General features: G+C 38.2%; 1 protein-coding gene across 3 annotated transcripts in view; it reads left to right on the top strand.

Moving 5' to 3' along the window:
- The window catches only part of RASGEF1C (RasGEF domain family member 1C), a 125,777-nt gene that overhangs the window by 73,082 nt on the left and 29,601 nt on the right, over positions 1–23,094 (top strand). For all 3 annotated transcript variants that reach the window (XM_070739170.1, XM_070739169.1, XM_070739168.1), the window contains 3 exons: positions 4,427–4,564; positions 19,397–19,609; positions 21,393–21,467. In XM_070739170.1, coding sequence (XP_070595271.1) covers positions 4,427–4,564; positions 19,397–19,609; positions 21,393–21,467 — 426 coding nt within the window. The remainder of the gene's footprint in view (positions 1–4,426; positions 4,565–19,396; positions 19,610–21,392; positions 21,468–23,094) is intronic.

Here is a 23,094-nt window from a genome sequence, read left to right on the forward strand (position 1 = left end):
TCAACTCCCCCCAGAGATTAGAACGGCCCCCACCCTCCTTGTCTTTCACAAATTACTCAAGACCCACCTTTGTTGCCAGGCATGGGGGAGTTAGGATATTCCTTCCCCTAAGCCACTACAAGTTATGTATGGTATGTTTGTGTGTATGTTTGGTTTTTATAATAAGGGTTTTTAGTTGTTTTATTAAATTGGATTGTTACATGTTGTTTTTTGTCATTGTTGTTAGCCGCCCCGAGTCTGCGGAGAGGGGCGGCATACAAATCCAATAAATAATAAATAATAATAATAAAACTCCACGTAGTAAGAGTATAGCTGTAATTCATGTATCCTTCTTTCTTCCTTTTCTAATCTTCAGTCTTTATTTTATTTTATTTATTTATTATATTTTTATGCCACCCTTCTTAGACTCAGGGTGGCATGATAGCAATAGCACTTTTTAACAGAGCCAGCATATTGCCCCCACAATCTGGGTCCTCATTTTACCCACCTCGGAAGAATTTATTTATTTATTTATTTATTTATTTATTCATTCATTCATTCATTCATTCATTCATTCATTCATTCATTCATTCATTTATTCATTTGTCCAATACACAATACATATGGAAGAGAATAGACAAGAATGGAAGGCTGAGTCAACCTTGAGCCAGTGATGAAATTTGAACTGCTGACCTGCAGATCTAGCAGTCAGCTTTAGTGGACTGCAGTAGTGCACTCTACCCCACTGTGCCACCTCGCCTCATCCCTTATGCTCCCCAAAAGTATAGCCGTGTTCTAATAGCATGCAGAAGGCCTGTGTTGAAACTGTCCCATCTCTTTGACTACAATATTTTTGTAGCATTTTCAGCAATACGGTATGGGTAGTCCTCAACTTAACAACCATGCCTTTAGTTGACCATTTAAAGTTACGATGACATTGAAAAAGGAACTAATGACTGTTTTTACACTTATGAAAGTTGCAGCATCCTCATGGTCACATAAACAAGATTTGGACACTCGGCAATTGGCATGTATTTATGACAGTTTCAGTGTTCTGGGATCATATGGTCACCTTTTCTGAGCTTCCGACAAGCAAAGTCAGCAGGGAAGCCAGATTCACATAAAAACCACGTTACCAATTTAACAACTGCAGTGATTCACTTAAAACCTGTGGCAATAAAAACAGAACAAAACCCACTTCACTGTCATGCTTAGCAATGAAGATTGTGGGCTTAATTGCAGTTGTAAGTCGAGGTCTACCTGGACCTTGTTTCATTCTAAAAAATGCAATGCAACTATCCCAAATTATTTCTCAGCACATGCTGAGTTTCTATAAGAGCTAATGGGGTGCTTGTAAAACATTGGGAGGAATTGTTATGTTGCCTCCTCTTGCAAAAATAACAACCACTCTTGCAGAACTTTTAAGACAAATGCATGCTTTATTACAAAGGGCACCATGGACTGTCTTCAGTTTATGTAGCTAAAGAAGTGAGTGGGCTAGCTTCCTTGTAGCAGTATTTGAAATATCAGGGGACTTAACTGCTCTTTGAAATTATAATTACAGACATTTTTCCTCTTGCCACTCTATTTGAGGGTCAGTAATGCTTTGTTAACAGAAAAAAGTCTTCTGTAAAGCTGCATACAATGGCTGGCAGATTGTGCATTCCCATTTGGCAATTCTGCCCCTGAAAATAGAATTGATATGAAGAGCGATAGTAAATGTTGTACACTCTACCTACAAATCTTATCATCATTGTTCATGTTTAAATAGGGTGTACTGTTAAATTCCTCAGAAAATGTTAACAGCAGATCTTTACAAATCACTTATTGTTAAATTTTTATTCATCTTTATTATTCATTTATTAAGTCTCCACTTCTTCAATCTTGATCGTTGTTTATTCCCTCCTCCAGACATGCAAACCTGTACATATAATCTTTCAACAGAAGAAATGAAATATAAGAACAGCTAAAATGACTGCACACTCATAAAGACACGGAATCTCTAAATCTTGCAACAGAGACCGAGCACAGCTGTATTGAGATAGCAGAAAAATTTATTTTGAGCAACCGAGATCCCCAAGAGAGGGAGAAAATTCAGCCCCCTTTTAAGCAAGATGCAGCAGGATAATAACAAGTACAAAAATAAACTAGATGCTAAATTGTCTGTCTTGTTAAAGTCAGCGGTAAAATACTTAAATATATAATGCATGGGTACACAATTTTTAGTGAGGTTCCATCTGTCCCCTGTTCCAACACTTCTGGCACTGTACTTTGCTCTCAAGAAGCAACAAATGGTAAAAGGCAACCAGAGACACTTTATACCTTTCGGGAAGATCTAACGAGAGATGCTTTCCAAAGGAAGAGATCTGGCAAGAGATACTTTGCAAAAGAAGGTGTACCAATTCATTAATATTTTTGGGCATGTGCTAAGTTACCCTGTTCAGAGTATGATAAGAAACAAGTGTTCAGTGCTTGTTCTCTGTATACGAAGGATTTATTTTTCATCTGCTCTGGATTAGCAATACAGGTAATCCAGTTTGCTTAGTGACCATTCAAAGTTACAACACAAAAAGTGATTTGTGACCATTTTTCAGGCTTATGACTATTGCAGCATCCCCCTGGTCATGTGATTTACATTCGGTTTTTTGACAACTGACTCACATTTATGACAGTTGCAGTGGTCCCAGTGTCATGTGATCACTTTTTGCAATCTTCTGACAAGCCAAATCAGTGGAGAAAGCAGATTCGCTTAACAACTGTGTTACTAACTTAACAACTCCCAGCTACGTGTCAAAAGCCCTGCCTGTGCTACTCGAGGAGGTAGCCGGGTTGGCGGTGGAGTTCCCCAGACTTATTGTCTTGGGGGACTTTAACCTGCCGTCACTCGGCGAAACCTCTGGACTGGCACAGGAGTTCATGGCCACCATGACAGCCATGGACCTGACTCAAGTAATACAGGGTCCGACTCACAAGGGGGGACACGCACCCGACATGGTATTCCTCTCTGAGCAATTGAGTAATGGGCTGAGACTAAGGGGCTTAGAAGCATTGCCTTTGTCATGGTCAGACCATTTTCTACTACGGCTTGACTTCCTGGCTCCAATCCTTCCCCGCAGGGAGGCGAAACCAATTAAGTTGTTCCGCCCAGACGCCTGATGGACCCAGAGGGCTTTCAGAAGGTGCTTGGGGTTATTCCAGATACACTCATCCACAGTTCAGTGGAGTCCCTTGCTGAGGCCTGGAACAAGGCTGCAGCGGGGGCTCTTGACCGGATTGCGCCGTTGCGACCTCTCCGATATGTCTGTATGTATGTTTGGTTTTTATAATAAGGGTTTTTTTAGTCATTTTAGTATTGGATTGGATTGTTAGTTTTTATCATTGTTGTTAGCCACCCCAAGTCTACGGAGAGGGGCGGCATACAAATCCAATAAATAAATAAATAAAATAAATAAACTGCAGCGATTCACTTAACAAATGTGGCAAGAAAAGTCGTAAAATGGGGCAAAGCTCACTTGAGAAATTTCTCACTTAGAAACATAGATTTTGGGCTCAAATATGGTTGTAAATTCAATACTACCTGTATTTTACGGACAATTTGAAAAAAGCAGGCGAGAGAATGCATGGTTCCTATTTCCTTGACATTTGCAAAAGTCTTTAACTGCTACATTTACGTCCAGTGATGGTTCCCTTGAAACCTATTTTGGCCAAATACTAAAATAGCCCTACTGACCAGTTTTGTGGAAAAGGCAGGAAGCTTCAATACGCACAATATAATTTTGTTTGATTAAAGGGTACCTTTCGTTTGGAGGCCAATGCGAGGAAAATTTCTGTTCTCATCTAGAGTTTCTATTATTATAATGGGTATGTGTGCTGTTTCAAAGGAACTTGCTGAAATGACTTCTAAAAATACTTCAGAAGTGACAATGCATCATGCATAATCACACAGAAATGTATTAAAAATAGAGATGAGGAAAAATACTAAATTGATTTATATCAGCAAAGACTTGTTGGATTCAAATTAAATCTTTTCAGGCAAACTTTTAGATATGAAATATGAACGGTCAAATATTAGCTGTAAGCCTTCTTTAGGAATCATTGAGAAATTTCATTTTTGCTAAATTCAATATCAAAAAATGTGATTTAAATAAAAAAGGCAGATTAAAAAAACCAATGGTTTAATAGAAAAATGAATTGAGATGTGATTATCAATTGCTAAAAAATTTAACCCAGAAGGAAATGATTCACTCATCCCTACCTAATCTCAGGAAATTTATCATCTATAGTATGTTGAGATTATTGCACATATGTAGGTTTTCCAGTTATCCTGCAAATGCTTTAATTTAAAATTAAAATTAAAGTTCTCTTCTCCTGCCCGCCCCCCCTTCTGTATATCTGCTGATATATGTCCCTTTATTTTTCATCTTTCATTCCTTAACCTCTTTTTTAGGCACGAATCAGAAAATTTGGACCCAAGATTTTACAGCTGTTAACAGAATGGACGGAAACCTTTCCTTATGATTTTCAGGAAGAAAAGATGATTGGATGTTTGAAAGACATCATTCACCGGATAGCTCCATGTGATGAGGTGATGATGATTACAAGTAGGGATATGCTGGGAATTTACAGTATATCACCAAGATAAATGGCAGGTGCTGGATGAATGGATGGATGATGTGATGGGTGGCAATGATGGGGTGTTATTAGCTATTAAAAGCTACGGTGGCGCAGTGATTAGAATACAGATACTGCAGGTTACTTCTGCTGACTGACTGCCGGCTGACTGTAATTTGGCAGTTCATATCTCATCAGCTTCAAGGTTGACTCAGCCTTCCATACTTCCAAGGTGGGTAAAATGAGGACCCAGATTTTTGGAGGCAATATGCTGACTCTGTAAACACCCTGTAAAGCAGGGGTCCCCAAACTTGGCAATTTTAAGACTTGTGGACTTCAACTTCCAGAATTCTCTAGCCAGGCCTACAAGTCTTAAAATTGCCAAGTTTGAAGACCTCTGCTGTAAAGCAATATATACAGTAAGTCTAAATGCTATTGCTATTACCTGTATGCTAAATTGAATAATATTATTTTGAATAGAGATTTATATAGGGATGGTCAGACCTTTTCATGTTATTTTCAAAGGGTTTTTTTAATGACAGATGCCCGTGAAAAAGGAAACTGCCCTATCCTTGCTGACCACTGAAAAGTTTGCACAAGCTGGAGAATTTCCACAAATGGCAAAACAAATTTGTTGTAAAAGCAAGTTTCTAAATTGAATTATTTTGGATTCTTTGACATTTGATTTTAAACATTCCTCATCTGATTTTGCTGTTTGAGGAAAATAAGACAGAAATAAGGGTATTTTCTGTTTTCCAATATAATAATCACATTCATAAGAAAATAAACCAATAAAATGAAATAACACGGACATAGTAAAATGGATAGTATCATTTTCTTTAAAAAGGTGTTTGGAACATATACCAGGGAGATGAATCAGGATAGTACAGTATAGAAATGAATTTTAATTGGTTATATTCAGAATGAAAAAAAAAAGTCCTTAAGGAAAGATGTGGTTTCTAGCTTGAAAAAGGTGTACATTTACTACAGTTTGGATGGTGTAAACCTGTTTGTATCACAAAGTAACACAACTAATGAGAGAAAACTTCCATACAGTGAAGAAGGAAAGTGGGAGGGACCTTGATACATTGGGCATGGGCAGAGTTGAGAACTCAATCTGTATTGTCTGATGGACAGAAGGAAAGGGGGGACGTGATCAAAACATTTAAATATGTTAAAGGGTTAAATAAGATTCAGGAGGGAAGTGTTTTTAATAGGAAAATGAACACAAGAACAAAGGGGCACAATCTGAGGTTAGTTGGGGGAAAGATCAGAAGCAACGTGAGAGTAGTAGATGCTTGGAACAAACTTCCAAGACGTGGTTGGTAAATCCACAGTAACTGAATTTAAACATGCCTGGGATAAACATATATCCATCCTAAGATAAAATACAGGAAATGGTATAGAGCAGACTACATGGACCTGGACCATGAGGTCTTTTTCTGCCATCAATCTTCTATGTTTCTATTATACTACATGATTCTCTATAGCAATATATAGCAATACATAAGCTTATTTTATGTCAGGTTCCCCAAAATAAACTGACTGTGATTCTTCCAAGCAGATGTCTTTATCATTCCTCACCTATACAGTCAGCGAAGCAGTGGAAGTGATGTGCCGGTGCCTGGAGGCTGTTGGGGTCTGGATGGGTGTCAACAGACTCAAACTCAACCCTGATAAGACGGACTGGCTGTGGGTTTTGCCTCCCAAGGACAATTCCATCTGTCCGTCCATCAACCTGGGGGGGGGGGGAATTATTGACTCCCTCAGAGAGGGTTCGCAACTTGGGCGTCCTCTTCGATCCACAGCTAACATTAGAAAACCACCATTCAGCTGTGGCGAGGGGGGCGTTTGCCTAGGTTCATCTGGTGCACCAGTTGCGGCCCTATTTGGACCAGGAGTCACTGCTCACAGTCACTCATGCCCTAATCACCTCAAGGTTCGACTACTGTAATGCTCTCTACACCTTTGAAGAGTGTTCAGAAACTTCAGATCGTGCAAAATGCAGCTGCGAGAGCAATCATGGGCTTACCTAGGTATGCCCATGTTACACCAACACTCCACAGTCTGCATTGGTTGCCGATCAGTTTCCGGTCAGAATTCAAAGGGTTGATCATGACCTATAAAGCCCTTCATGGCATCGGGCCATAATATCTCTGGGACCGCCTTCTGCCGCACGAATCCCAGCAGCCAGTTAGGTCCCACAGAGTTGGCCTTCTCCGGGTCCCGTCAACTAAACAATGTCGTCTGGCGGGACCCAGGGGAAAAGCCTTCTCTGTGGCAACCCTGACCCTCTGGAACTAGCTCCCCCCGGAGATTAGAAGTGCCCCCACCCTCCTTGCCTTTCGTAAACTTCTTAAAAGCCACCTCTGCTGCCAGGCATGGGGAAACTGAGACATTTCCCCTGGGCCTATACAGTTTATGCATGGTATGTTTGTGTGTATGTTTCTTTTTAAATAAGGGTTTTTTAGTTACTTTTAATTATTAGATTTGTTATATATTGTGCTATTAGTTTTGTGAGCCGCCCCGAGTTTACGGAGAGGGGCAGCATACAAATCTAAATAATAATAATGATAATAATAATAATAATAATAATAATAATAATAATAATAATAATACACAGTATCCTGCCAAACTAAAGCAAACTACTCTCTCCATAAATCATATATTCTGGGAACTTTTAGGGAGGCGCTGTCTTTACCTTCTTTCTCTCACACAAAGTATCTGTACTAAATAATCTCTTGCACCCTCTGCTGTCTGCGGAACCAGACTACGTTCTACCACAGATTTGCATCAGTAAGGAACTGGGCATAAAAACTTAACTAAATGCTTTTCTCCATCATTATAGCTAGCATCTTTAATCATATTCAATTCCCCATAGTCTACGGAGAGGGGCGGCATACAAATCTAATGAATGAATGAATGAATGAATGAATAATAAATAGTTATATCTTTTTTTTTGGCCCATCTTTTATAATAGCAATGTTTCTATTTTTGATTTATGTTTTTCATGAGGTATAAGGCTTGTTCAACTCAGACAGTGTAACTCTGTATATTGTACAACATAAATACATAACACCGATCAATAGGTAAATAAAAATCTAAATATTGGGTGAGCTGTCCTAATCACTGCTAGAATTGATCTCCAATTGAACCATCTTTTATATATCTAACAATAGCATTAGGATGCAATGCAATGTGTCTCCTCACCTATTTCTATCACAGTTATTTTCATAGCTGGTTGCTTTCATCCCATCCATCTGGCCCACTTACCTAGTGATTTTCTGACAGCAGGCATGAGATGGAGAAGAGGTATAGAGAGTTACTGCTTTTGAGGTTTGGCATTCTTTTATGTTTGACACATGTTGATTCAAAAAGAACAGATAGGAAAGAAGGAACAAAAGAAAACAGTGATGAAAAGGCCCAGCTTTGTATTGCAACTCCTCAATCTCTTCAGTGTAACCATAGGAACATGCATAAAGAGGTGCATTTTCATTGGCTGCGAGCATGATCGTTTAGTTTTGGGGCTGCAGATATGGGTCTAGGATGATTGGCATTGCTAAACAGATTTGGCTGGCATTAATGAGGCCAACACTGGGGAGAAAAGGAAAGGAAGATATTGAGACTTTGATTATTAAGAACTAAATGAGATGGGTTCCTCTGAATCCTTGATAGGACCATTTAAAAAAAACAGAATATACAATGCTGTGTGTTTTGCATTTGTTTTGCATTATAACCCTAGAAATTGAGCAATTTATACTTCACTCGTTGGGTGAATGAAAGCAGAAAGAAAGTGACTAGAATGAAACATATCAAATTTATCTCATGCCCTTTCCTACATAGGCTTTCGCTGACTACACTTTCTATTCCTGCTGTTTTTCAGACCAAAGACAGACAGGGCTTCCTTCTTAAGTACATTTATTTCTGTTTTTCTTCTCACTTTGCCAGTCTTATGACAAGGAGGACATTCTTTAATGCTTTCATTTTGAATTCTTTTTCACTATTATTATATACTTAATATATGCTGTTTCTTGTTCCAATCTATGTAATTATCTGCTTTTCAAGATTTTACCTCTTTCTACCCAGCCTTTCTCATCCAATGGCACTTGAGAAGGATCATGAAATACTGACATATATTTTTGTTGATTTAATTATTGTTTACTCTGCCACCAATAGAGGTGTTGGCGTTCAGGTTTATTGAATTCTGATTTCCAATGCTGCTGAGTAAAATAAAAACATGATAGTTTTCTGCTTTGGGTAAAATGACAGCCTTTGATTTACATCAAATTAGGAGCTATGGGTGGTGAGCCCCACATGTGAGAGAAGGAATAGAAAATAAAAATTTAACAACCAGTAGTAGCAACAACAATGGGTACATTTTTAAAATATAAGTTAGGTTAGCACAGAAGTCTTTTATGGCACATATGCACATATATTCATATGTGCACATACATACACACATTCCTAAAATTGAGTTCCTTAGAAAAACTATTTACCCTATTTACTATTTGTGGATTTTTTGGGAATCAGGCCAGATATAGAGGCCAGCCATTAAACAGAATCTCTATCTGAACAAAGCAAGGATGCAGGAATAATTATGAGAGTTCAAAGGAAGCAAAAAAAGCATACTGCCAAAGATTTATTTGCTAAGAGCTATTAGGGCAGAAAGAAACCTAGAAACCTCCGAGTCTACGGAGAGGAGCGGCGTACAAATTTAATGAACGAACGAACGAACAAACAAACAAACAAACAAACAAATAAATAAAATAACACTTATTCCAATGATTTCTTTATGGCTAGAACATCTAGCAAAACCAAGACAATACCTATCTATATGGCCATCTCCAGACAATGCACAAAAATTGAACTCAGTTCTAATAACAAAGACGTGGCCAAGGTCATGCAGATTCAATTTCCAAACCAAGGTAAAGCTGCGAAAATAAACCAACTGGTTTCACACCTGAATGTTGGGCATCTACTCCCCATTTTTAAGGAGAACATCAAGAATTACTTTGAAGTTTTAAACCTTAAGGGAGGCAACTAAGCTGTTGGGTGAATCAAAGTCATGAAAGATAGACTGTCAAAGTCTAAAAATCAGAAGAAAGCAAATTCAATGTCAGTACATACTGGGAAATGTCAGAAAGAAAAGAGATAATAAAACCAAGGAAGACTAAGTTCTCAGGAAAGAATTTAATAAAGAATTTTAGAGAGCTGTCAGAAGATATAAAAGCAATATTACAATAATATCTGCAGAGATAGGGAAACAATCAGGGAAAGACAAGGAACATCTCCCAAAAGATCTCTGAATTCTGAAAGATGTTCCAGTCTCAAAGTGGAGTTCGAGGATATTAATAGACAGTAACTGATTCAAATAAGATCAAACCATAGAAATGGATTACTGAAATACTGTACAATAAATAGGTCAATATTCTACGTACCTTAGTGTTTCCTATTTCCAAAAATCCTTACTACTAAAAGATGACGTTATATCAGCACTTTGGTCATTACCATGTTGAAAGGCTCCATAAAATACTGTACTGTATATACATAACAAAATAAATAGCCACCAAGAGCAGAAAAATCTGTCAAGGTTCTAGTAGCAAATCCAAAGAACGATACAGCAGCCAACAAATGGAAAGAGTTAGTCTACCTATCAGTACAAAAAAATGAAGATTTAATGGAAGTTGCGAGAACAGTACAGTCCTCCTATCTTTTTTTTAAGGGCCTACAAATATGACTTTGCCAGTCAGCTTGGGGCACCCATCCCCAGGTGTCTTTGGTTTTATTGTTGTTTTTAATATTTTATGTTTTAGTTTTTATGTGACTATAATCTGCCCAGAGTTACCCTATGGTAGGATGGGCAGCCAATAGAATGAATGAATGAATGAATGATATAATTTCATATACTAGAAAAGTAATTCTTAGAAATCGTGCAATGCAGGTAAGAGCCAGATGTTCTAGCTGACTTTAGACAAGACTAACATGAGACATAATTTTGATACATGCTGGATCATGCAAATAGCCAAAGAATATCAAACAGAAGTCAACCAACCTTTACTGTCTTCCCTTCTTTCATTTGAAATAGCAGGTGTATTTGGGAGTTATGAGAGTGTCACTTTCCTTGATCAAAATCAGTAATTAATTGGCCTTGGCAGACCTGTGCTTATTTGAACAAAAAAATACAGTCCAGAATCAGATGTGCAGAAAAATCCCAGGGTCATTGGATTCATTATCTCTCTTGCTGATAATACCTCGCAGCAATATTTTTTCCTGCTCGCGGTCCTACCCTTTTCTTGAGGGTCCTTGCAGTGCTTAGAAAGGTATGTAGCATACTAAAAAGCTTCTCTCTTTCCCCCCCCCCCCCAAGAGTTGTGCTTTGCATTTTGAAAGAAAAGACTTAATTAAAATGTGAATTCCTAAGCCACCTGCTGGGGCTTGCCATCATCTTTAAATGCATTGTTACTTAAGAATGATGTGCTTTGGCTTAAAAAGTGCAGAAAAGAAAAACAGCATCCATAATATTTTTTTTCCCCTACTGGGATGAATACTTTCATCTCACAATTCTGCCCACTCTGTCACTTTCTTCTGCAATCAGCATGGACTTTCTCTTTTTGGGTTTAATAACATTATATTAATTAGATTATTCTACATCTAGTGCTCTAGCATTTCTGATCTGGATATTATTATTATTTTTAATGAAATTTGATTTAACAGGATACTTTTACAATAATACCTAACATGAACTATTTTTTTTAAAAAAGAAAATACTACAAGTTAAATTTGTTTGGCCACTGGGAGAGTTCAAGAGAAAGGACTTTCTTTGTATAATAAAAGATAAAGCTCACCCTGAAATTGGTTGATCAGGGAATCAACTCCTGTTTAACCCCTGTAAAATATTGCTGATTCAACTCTAACCAATAGATTTTGTAAGCTTTGTTTATGTTAAACACATTTGTGCCTCTTCTTTTGCCTGTTTGAGTAACTCTGCAATTGGGTATGTATAAGCATGTAAACAACAGTGTGTATGCCATCCCTATGTGTGTATGCCATCCCTATCTCAAGTATTTGCCTTCCCTGAGCTTTCTCTACCAGGGACGTACAACCTGAGTTCCAGAACCAAATTGATCTTGCCCCCTTCCCTCATATTAAACCCATACCCCAGGATTGCAGTAATTTTTGGACATGTGTGCTTGCTTGTCATTTTGAGGAAGAAAACTGAAGTGTTTTAAAAACATTTTTGTCGAGTGCGGAGGAAATCAGGAGATTTGGTTAGTTCAAATGAGTATAAAGATTTATTGCAAACTTCAGCTCTACAAAAGTCTGAGTTACTAACGATCAAGCGAAATTAGCGGGAATTAAGGTCATTCAAGGTGGGCTGGATTTAGATCTCTTCGATCTCGCATACAGGGACTCATGACTGATGACGGGAGGAATTCTATGCCCCTTGTGATTATTAAAGTATCTTCCAATCATCCAAAGTTTGACTTCTTGTACTACACATGATCTTTATCAAACTGATCATATTCAAGAACATGCCATTTGAACATATGTACGTATCCTTCAACATTTGGCACTCAGTAGAGTTGAAGGTGAAGGTCAAAATGTACCCTATACATTGGTATTCAAGTTCCCTGTGATTTTTATTGCTGGACAAGGTCTTCCTCTTCTATCTACTTCTTGTGAAAATTGGTCTGCATGACAGCAATTTCCATTCAGGGGGAATTTGGGGTTTGTGTCAAGCTAGATTCTGACATGCTCCCACCCCTTCTAAAATCTATTTGGCTCCATTCCTCCTGACTTTCAGGAAAGTGTTAAAAACGTGGCTTCTTTAGCAACCCCTGGACTGGGGTAATTTGTGAATTCATTTGAATATAATTTTTGTGTGTTACTCCTCATGTATTTTTAAAGCATTAAAATTGAATGAGAGTGAATATACAAGACAGAGACTAGAGCTATAGGAAACACATTGAGAAGACTAGTTCTTGAGGAGAACAGACTAATAACTTAAACATTTCATAAAACATTTACTACTCAATGAAGTATTAACATGACTGACTTTTATGGATATTTTAAGGCAATGAAACTGTTGGAGAGAAATGAACATTAAAACTTGAATACAATAGTCAATTTAATGTGAACTCTAATACAAATTTAAGTGGCCATTGGTTTTAGCTCTGAGGATACCTACCGTAGATGAATTAAATGTATAAACATAACACCCCATTCTTTACCATTGTCAATAAGAAAGGCATAGCACCAAAGGAGCTAATTCTGGCTCCACAAAAATGAAGAGTCAAGAATAAATACATATCAGACCAGAGCAGACAAGTCAGCAACAGACAGCAAATGCCATCTCTGCAAAGAAGCTGAAGAAACATTGGACCACCCAGTTAGCTGCCACAAGAAGATCACACAGACTGTCTACAAAGGAAAACATGACAGAGTAGCAACAATGGAACATTGGAATATAGGCAAGAAATATTGCTTACTTACAAATAAGATCTATTCCTGAACCACAAAATAATAAAGGTAATTGTTGTGGTTCAGCCTGGGACCCCTCCGGGAATGGCTGATTTGCTGTCGGCTTCCAGCTCAGAGGGAGAGGCTGAGGACCAGGAGGTGCAGACTGACGAGGAAGCGGAATCCCAGGCTGAAGAAGAAGGACAGCCAGAGTTCCACCAGGGGGAGCTCTCCCCAGCAAGCAGCCTGGATTCCCTGGGGGAAGATGCTCATGACATCATAGATATGCGACAAAGGAGAGCTAATCAGAGACGAACTCAATTGGCTAGGTATTTCCAGCATTAGAGGTCACAGCTGGGTTTGGGTGTGGTGCTTGGGAAAGGATAAAAGGCGGCCCCACCCTTCCTGGCTTGTGGAGTTTTATCTTGGAGATTCGTGAGACCTGTCTGTGAACTTTGGTGGCTACAATCCTGGTTTGTGCCTTGGACTATTGAAACCTTGGGGGTGTGTGCCAGCAAGAAGCTTGTGAAATTGACTGGACATCAGGACCCTGTTGTAACGTATTGTAACCTGTGTGCTGTGAAGACAGGTTTTCCTTTGTGCTTATTTTTTCCTGCTATAAAATACTTTTGGATTTTACCAGAGTGTCTGGCTGTTTTTTCAGTGGGTGTGGAGGTCTGGGAAAACCCAGACAGAACAGGTAATAGGCAAGTGAAGCCGCTAAAGTGCTCTGGGACTTTAGAATTCAAACAGACAAGCACCTGCGAAACAACACCCCAGTCTTAACTATTGTTAAGACCACAATGTCTGGAAAGTGGATGTTGCAATCCTTGCAGACAGAATTGAAGAGAAAGAACTGAAAAAAAATCACAAAGGATAGGAACCCGTAAGAAGAACGGCTGTGGCAAAAAAAAAAAATGCAAAGATAATACCAATAAAAATAATGCAATTCTAAAGTATCTGAGGCATCACTCAAACACCATTGGCATTGACAAAATCACCACCAGTCAATTGCAAAAGGAAGGTTTACTTGGAACCGCTTACTTATTGCAACAATCCTTTTATTATTAAGCAACAACATTTGTCTATTCTGGGTCCTTGAGAAGGACTTGATAGGTGGACAAAAATGCCAAATCCAGTCAAAATGTTTGGGTGAAAGTGCAGATAACAACAATAATAATATAATACCCTATAGCAGGGGTGTCAAACTGGCGGCTCACGGCCAGATGCATCATATGCAGGCCATGCCCAGCCCAGCTTCTTGAAAGGGATTACAAAATGTCACATGATGGCATTATGATGCTGTACGTTTGACCCATGCCCTATAGCAGTGATGTCAAACCTGAATGAATGAATGAATAAATAAATAAATAAATTGGAGCTGAGCTAGACAGCTCACGTGCCAGAAGATATGCGTGCCACCTGTGGCACCTGTGCCATACGTTTACCATCAGTGCCCTATAGAATTCAGGATGGGAAAGTATGGCAGGGTTTTTCCATGGACCATTTCAGGATAAGAAATAACTAGAAATAGTTTTTGAACTGACCCTTGTTGCTCAAAACAATGTCAGTTGCCACTCCAACCAGGAGCTTTAGTAAAAGCAAACTGTTTTTGGGAGCCAGGAGGTTTCATCACATTTCCAGGATAACATCAACACTGCTGGCCTCATTACCTCTTTCTGGAAGTTGTGATGAGCCATCCACAGTTACCCATTTGGAGCCACATCCAGAGCATCAACAGTTCATGTCTGCAGAATGCCTGTGGTAGTTTTTCATATGTTCTTCTTAGTCATATGGCTGGATGACATAATCCACAGAGGTTTTCTCTGTCTCTGACCTGCCTCACTGGTTAAATTGACCTGGCTGATGGCCCTGCTTCACAGTGACTCATGTCCACTTTAATTAAAACTTAAAACAGATATTGGAAACTTAATAGAGGGGGGGGGAGGAAGGGAACAACCAATATAAATACTGAATAGACCATCATGTACCTTTTCTTTTTGTTATCCCTCTGTATTGTGTTATATTGTGGATGCATATGTTATGTTTTTAAATGTTTTATAAATAAAGCCACTGCTTCAGAAGTTAATTTTCTTATCAGTGCCTTCCCTTCCAACACTCAAATCTTGTTAAACATCCTTTAGACATTTATGGAGAATTCAGGAGACTGTAAATGTACACAGGGTAGTATTAAATAAATTTTCCCTTAAAAATTCACCCGTTGTTTAGTCTTGTCTTTATAGGTCATTTACAAGCTTCACATGATTCCCTTTCCTCCTAGTTCAGAATTTTCAATCACCTCGATTAATTTTACTGTTGATGAGTATAATGTAAATGCTTTGATCAGCCTCATTTCAGTGAAATAGCTTTGGGGCAGTAAACCTTTACATAACTTATATGATGGCAATTATTGAATTTTCTTGGCAGACTGGCAGGCAGACAGATAATAAAACTATAGCTATAGCCAATAATGTATCTTCTCAGATGCCAGTTTCTATAACAGGTTTGTAGTTCTCGATATCTTTAATGCTGCTAAATAATTCAATAAGTAAACAAATGGCTGATCCCATTTTTTTACACTCTCATGCATCTTCCAGATATTTTGTAATGCAGATCTATAGATTAAAATCATTTAAAAGACAGATCAAAGACAAAGGAGAGCTAATCAGAGACGAACTCAATTGGCTAGGTATTTCCAGCATTAGAGGTCACAGCTGGGTTTGGGTGTGGTGCTTGGGAAAGGATAAAAGGCGGCCCCACCCTTCCTGGCTTGTGGAGTTTTATCTTGGAGATTCGTGAGACCTGTCTGTGAACTTTGGTGGCTACAATCCTGGTTTGTGCCTTGGACTATTGAAACCTTGGGGGTGTGTGCCAGCAAGAAGCTTGTGAAATTGACTGGACATCAGGACCCTGTTGTAACGTATTGTAACCTGTCTGCTGTGAAGACAGGTTTTCCTTTGTGCTTATTTTTTCCTGCTATAAAATACTTTTGGATTTTACCAGAGTGTCTGGCTGTTTTTTCAGTGGGTGTGGAGGTCTGGGAAAACCCAGACAGAACAGGTAATAGGCAAGTGAAGCCGCTAAAGTGCTCTGGGACTTTAGAATTCAAACAGACAAGCACCTGCGAAACAACACCCCAGTCTTAACTATTGTTAAGACCACAATGTCTGGAAAGTGGATGTTGCAATCCTTGCAGACAGAATTGAAGAGAAAGAACTGAAAAAAAATCACAAAGGATAGGAACCCGTAAGAAGAACGGCTGTGGCAAAAAAAAAAAATGCAAAGATAATACCAATAAAAATAATGCAATTCTAAAGTATCTGAGGCATCACTCAAACACCATTGGCATTGACAAAATCACCACCAGTCAATTGCAAAAGGAAGGTTTACTTGGAACCGCTTACTTATTGCAACAATCCTTTTATTATTAAGCAACAACATTTGTCTATTCTGGGTCCTTGAGAAGGACTTGATAGGTGGACAAAAATGCCAAATCCAGTCAAAATGTTTGGGTGAAAGTGCAGATAACAACAATAATAATATAATACCCTATAGCAGGGGTGTCAAACTGGCGGCTCACGGCCAGATGCATCATATGCAGGCCATGCCCAGCCCAGCTTCTTGAAAGGGATTACAAAATGTCACATGATGGCATTATGATGCTGTACGTTTGACCCATGCCCTATAGCAGTGATGTCAAACCTGAATGAATGAATGAATAAATAAATAAATAAATTGGAGCTGAGCTAGACAGCTCACGTGCCAGAAGATATGCGTGCCACCTGTGGCACCTGTGCCATACGTTTACCATCAGTGCCCTATAGAATTCAGGATGGGAAAGTATGGCAGGGTTTTTCCATGGACCATTTCAGGATAAGAAATAACTAGAAATAGTTTTTGAACTGACCCTTGTTGCTCAAAACAATGTCAGTTGCCACTCCAACCAGGAGCTTTAGTAAAAGCAAACTGTTTTTGGGAGCCAGGAGGTTTCATCACATTTCCAGGATAACATCAACACTGCTGGCCTCATTACCTCTTTCTGGAAGTTGTGATGAGCCATCCACAGTTACCCATTTGGAGCCACATCCAGAGCATCAACAGTTCATGTCTGCAGAATGCCTGTGGTAGTTTTTCATATGTTCTTCTTAGTCATATGGCTGGATGACATAATCCACAGAGGTTTTCTCTGTCTCTGACCTGCCTCACTGGTTAAATTGACCTGGCTGATGGCCCTGCTTCACAGTGACTCATGTCCACTTTAATTAAAACTTAAAACAGATATTGGAAACTTAATAGAGGGGGGGGGAGGAAGGGAACAACCAATATAAATACTGAATAGACCATCATGTACCTTTTCTTTTTGTTATCCCTCTGTATTGTGTTATATTGTGGATGCATATGTTATGTTTTTAAATGTTTTATAAATAAAGCCACTGCTTCAGAAGTTAATTTTCTTATCAGTGCCTTCCCTTCCAACACTCAAATCTTGTTAAACATCCTTTAGACATTTATGGAGAATTCAGGAGACTGTAAATGTACACAGGGTAGTATTAAATAAATTTTCCCTTAAAAATTCACCCGTTGTTTAGTCTTGTCTTTATAGGTCATTTACAAGCTTCACATGATTCCCTTTCCTCCTAGTTCAGAATTTTCAATCACCTCGATTAATTTTACTGTTGATGAGTATAATGTAAATGCTTTGATCAGCCTCATTTCAGTGAAATAGCTTTGGGGCAGTAAACCTTTACATAACTTATATGATGGCAATTATTGAATTTTCTTGGCAGACTGGCAGGCAGACAGATAATAAAACTATAGCTATAGCCAATAATGTATCTTCTCAGATGCCAGTTTCTATAACAGGTTTGTAGTTCTCGATATCTTTAATGCTGCTAAATAATTCAATAAGTAAACAAATGGCTGATCCCATTTTTTTACACTCTCATGCATCTTCCAGATATTTTGTAATGCAGATCTATAGATTAAAATCATTTAAAAGACAGATCAAAGACAGCCCGCTAAAGAGATGGAATGCATGATGAAATTTCTGAAAAAAAATGTGTCTATGTATTTCTCAATATGAGGCTAATTTCCAAACCACAAATATTTCATATGTTTATTTAGTCTGGATAGCTATTATCCCCATCCAATCTTTTCAAAATATTGGGCATCTATAATCAGCAGCTTATTCAGAACAGAATTGCTGTGCAATTTTGTATTCTGAACTTCGGCACATCTTAGGATCCTATAATGATAGAATTAACCTCAATTAATTTGGGGTCTTTGTTGTTTTTGCTTCATTGGGAGCAACTGCTGTATTAGATTAACTCGAACATCTGACTAAATAATGTGTAACCCATACCACCTGTGATTTGTTTCATCTTTGTTTTCAAAATAATTTCCTGATATCAGAGCAGTTTCAATACCATGGTGCCATTTATTTATTTATTATTAGAGTTGAAAGGGACCTTACAGGTCATCAAGTCCAACCCCCCTGCTTGAGCAGGAAATCCTACAGCACCCCAGCCAAATGGCAGTCCAATCTCCTCTTGAAAATGTCCAAAGTTGGGGAGTTCGCAACCTCCGCTGGCAGACCATTCCACTGGTTGATCACTCTCACCGTCAGGAAGTTCTTCCTTATCTCCAGGTTGAATCTTTCCTTGGTCAGCTTCCAACGGTTGTTCCTCGTCCGGCCCTCATACCATGGTGCCATGAGTGATAGGACAAGTAATTTAAGAGAAGTGTTGTAGATATTTCGGTAATCTCAGTACAATGCTACATTGAAATAACATCATAAGCAGCATATGGGGTAAAATGATTAAACTGGCACTCTTGTCACCATTATGGGATGTTTTACAGATGTAAGTATTTGTAATTGGAATACTGAGGACTCTGTGTTAAGCACATAAATCAGCCATGACCAGCTAAATGATAGTATTTTACTGGCATTTCTTGCATAATATATTCTACATGTGTTTCAAATAATCAACAGCCCATATTTCAGAGATTTTAAAAATGAGAAGGACTCCTGAGATTGGTAAAACAAAGGATATTGGGGGGTGGAAGCTATGTTAACTTATGTGGTCAGTGAGCTCAATTGGCAGTGAGCATAAATGCACAAATGTTCTGGCTAGATTCTAGTCTTGTGGTGGACAACTATAGGATGGAACTTAGGGTGGAACTATAATTAAATTGACTGGATATTCTAGAATAGATGGTTGGAGGTAAAATTATTCTAATCTATGTCTGATCACTTCATTATTAAATAGAAACATTGATTCAAAAGATTTTAAAATGTTTTACTTGGAGTGAGTAATTGTCCCTTTCCTCCTTTTCTTCACACCAGGCCTATTGGAAAAAGATGAATCAGGTTCTACAAACCTTGAATCAGAAGCTTGCAAGTCTTAACCATGGCCAAGAAGGGATAGTTAAGATCAGTGCAGCTGCTTCCGATAAAGTGGTAGCTTTTAAAAGTAAACCTCCATCCATCCAAAGAGAAATGTTGAATGTCTGCAGTGATCCATATACTTTGGCCCAACAGCTAACTCATGTAGAACTGGTAAGTGGATAATAAATACTTGGTTTCCTCTCCTGGAAAAATTCTGAAAAAAAATCAGGAAAGTTCTTGTTGAGACTTCTAAAACATATAATCCAGTATGAACATTTGAGTCAATTGCATTGCCATTCCTATTTGTCTTCAGTCCAGGAAGGCTCATTTATTGACATATATTTGATATTAATTCAGATATTGCAATGTCAGAGCAAGTCTATTTTAATTATCAATATTCTCTGAATTCTATCAGCATAAAACTAGGAAGGAAGGAGCAATTGGAATATAAATACAATTAATAAATAATAAATAAATAAATTGTGGTCATTCTTCCTGCCTTCTTATTTAAGAGACAATCTAATTCATTTCCAATAGAGGTGAAGGTGATTTAGATTACCTGGTGGCTGATGGGCAGGTTGTGCTGGATACCAACTGATGCAGTTTGGACTGTGAAAAATTAAATCACAGTTGATTTTAAATTGTTTCTGTTATGTGTTTAAATGTTTGCAGAAAAATACATAAAAATGAGTTCTTGTAGAAGATGTTAATTGGCAACCCATAGTTGCCAATTAAAGGTAACAAGTTCCCAATGGGGAAAAGTGGGATTTTAATAGGAAACGGTTGTGAGGAAACCCTTTTAATTTATATTTGCTTTTTAAAAAAAATAGATTATGTTTCTGAGTTTACATCTCATTTGGACCTGAAGCATTTGTTCCTTTAAATTAATTAGTTCATTGTTATTGTCAGAGACACAAGTTTAATATTACTAATTCGTGTTTCTCTAAATTTGTCCTTTCTAACTTTCCTCTTGAGAGAACTAGACAAAAGGTTACATTGTGGTGGTGTTATATACATTTTGAAGGACACATATGACCCTGAACATTGTCAACAGACCAGTAGCTTTTTGTTAAATGAATTAATGCATATTATTTCTCCCCTAAAAGATTTCAGTTTGTTTTTCAGTTGAATTGCACAGCTTATGCGTTATATTAAAAGTGGAAAAAATTCTGAAGGGGTTTAACTTGGCTGGGGTTTTTTTACATCTTTAAAAAAACTGGCATTTCAATATGAATGTGTCTATATTCACTGTACATATGAAATACCTTAAACTCAAAAGTATCAAGATTATCTTAAACTTAAAAGAAGCCAGTCTACTTAAGCCCTTAACCTTCCCTCTTTTGTGTTTACTTGTTTTTGTGTCTTTGAGTCAGTTTTTGACTGCTGGTGGTTGCCTGGGCTAGTCTCCGCAGGTTTTTTCACAAGTAGTTTGCCATTGCCTGCTTCCTAGGGCTGATTGAAGTGATCAGCTGAAAGTTAGCCAAGTGCCTCAGACAGGACTAGAACCTTGGTATCCAAGTTTCTAGCCTTAATAACTACACTAATATATAACATGTTTTTATGGTTTGTTTCATCATAATTCATCAACATCCTAGTATATGTCCATCCTGGTTCTGAAAAATTTCCTATGGTGAACTCACATACATTACATTTCTATAGTGACACAGAAAGTATTATACAGAAGTGTAGCATAGAAAAACAAGGTAAACCACCAGATGGACCCGAGACACTTTGATTGAGGACCTGGGCTGCCACACAATTAACCTATACTTTAAGCTGAGCTTGTCCATATGCATTACTTACAGTGATTAAACCAAAAGAGGCCAATCCACCAATAGTGATAAATCACTTTTAAAAGCTGCACCCAATATTAGTACTTTAGGGGCTATAAATAATCAATGCGCTTGATTCTCAGGGGTGCTCTTTTACTCTCTCATTTTATCTATTGCAAAAGGAAAGACTGAGTCATATTGGTCCTGAAGAATTTGTTCAAGCATTTGGCCATAAAGATCCGTTGGATAGCACAAAGGTATGTCTGTCCATATTTTCCTTTTTGTCTAATCCATATTACTCCTTTTAAATAAGTGCTTATGGTATCAATTGATGCTGTGGCCTAGAGGTGGAGCTGTTGCCTCACATTCAGGAGGTTGTGAGTTCAATCCTAGGTAGTGTTGTGATTCAGCCTGAGGCTGCTCAGGGACCAGCTGTGTCTCTGCTGGCTCCATGCCCGGAGGAGGAGGACAGCGAAGAAGAGGGGGCTGAACAGTCGGACGGGAGAGAGGAAAGTCAGGAATGGGACGAAGGAGAACAGCATGAGAGCCCGGGGGGGGTGCTCTCCCCAGCCAGTAGCTTGGAGTCATTAGGAGATGAAGCACAAGCCGTCATTGACATGCGACAGAGACGGTCAGATCAAAGAAAGGAGCAATTAAAGAAGTATTATCAACACTGAATTAGGAACAGCTGGGCTTGGGTGTGGTCCTCCTTAGCAGGGTTTAAAAGGCAGGCAAGCCCTTGAAGCCATGTGGAGTGTTATCAGTTGGAGTTACGGTATCCTGCTTTGTTCTCGACGTCTCTGTTCCTGGCTTGTGGCCCAGCAGTTTGGAAGACCCGTCGGAGGTGTAGGTCTGCTATCTACAGCCTCGTCTTGGCAGCAAGAATCCTGTATTGCTGCATGGAGTTTTGCCTTCGTGGATATATTTGAAGATACAGCGTTTTCCTGTTTGTAAGGACATTTTCTGTTACCTGTGTTTTTCTTGAATTTTATAAACTGCCTTTGCCTTTTACCGGTGTGTTTGGCTTCTCTTTTTGGGTTGGTATTGGCTTCCGGAGTGACCCAGACAGAACAGGTAGAGGCATTATGTAAGGGTCTCCTGCTTGGGTAGCGGGTTGGACTAGATGACCTGTAAGATCCCTTCCAACTCTGTTAATGTGTATCTACAACTGTATGAATGTGTGATTTCCCCATGGTGGCAAATAAGTTAAAACATGACTGCAGACAAAATGAAATGAATCTTCTAACAAAATATTTCACTGGTCCCACAGATGTAAACTTATACATGTGTAAATCAGGATGTCTAGACAAGATATTTTTTTCTAAGCTGACAATGCACACCTAGCACAGTTGTTTCATTAAATTCAAGAATAATTATTGATGACATATGATCAAATATATTTTATTAAGTATTTTAATTACAATAGTAAAAAACAATATAAAATTAAATTTAGAACAAGAGAGAATGGAAATAAAGAATAAAAAAGAAAAAAAGAAAAAATCTAAAAGATAATATAACAAAATAAAAAGAAATATATAAAGAAGTTGCTGCCAACCTTCATCACAACAATATAAAAATTTAATAACTCTTTACTCCTTGCAAGGATAAACAGGTATTGCTTCATCCCATATTCCATCACTTAACTATAAGCAATTCCACAGGACGTAAACTTTTCAATCCTGCTATCAGCAAAAGATTCTTAAAGGGTTGCTAAAACATTGGAACAACATGTCTTATTTTAACCTTGATCAAATAAAAGCAACCTTCTATTCCTTGCTTTTTATTTCTAACAACTGTATTATTATCGTAGGATTTGATTTCTCTTCAGTTCTTCTTCAATAAACCATTTTTGAAAAAATATTTTCCAGGTCATTCACTTGTATT

This window comes from Erythrolamprus reginae, chromosome 2 (assembly GCF_031021105.1).
Source record: "Erythrolamprus reginae isolate rEryReg1 chromosome 2, rEryReg1.hap1, whole genome shotgun sequence".
In the NCBI taxonomy this organism is placed as follows: domain Eukaryota; kingdom Metazoa; phylum Chordata; class Lepidosauria; order Squamata; family Dipsadidae; genus Erythrolamprus; species Erythrolamprus reginae.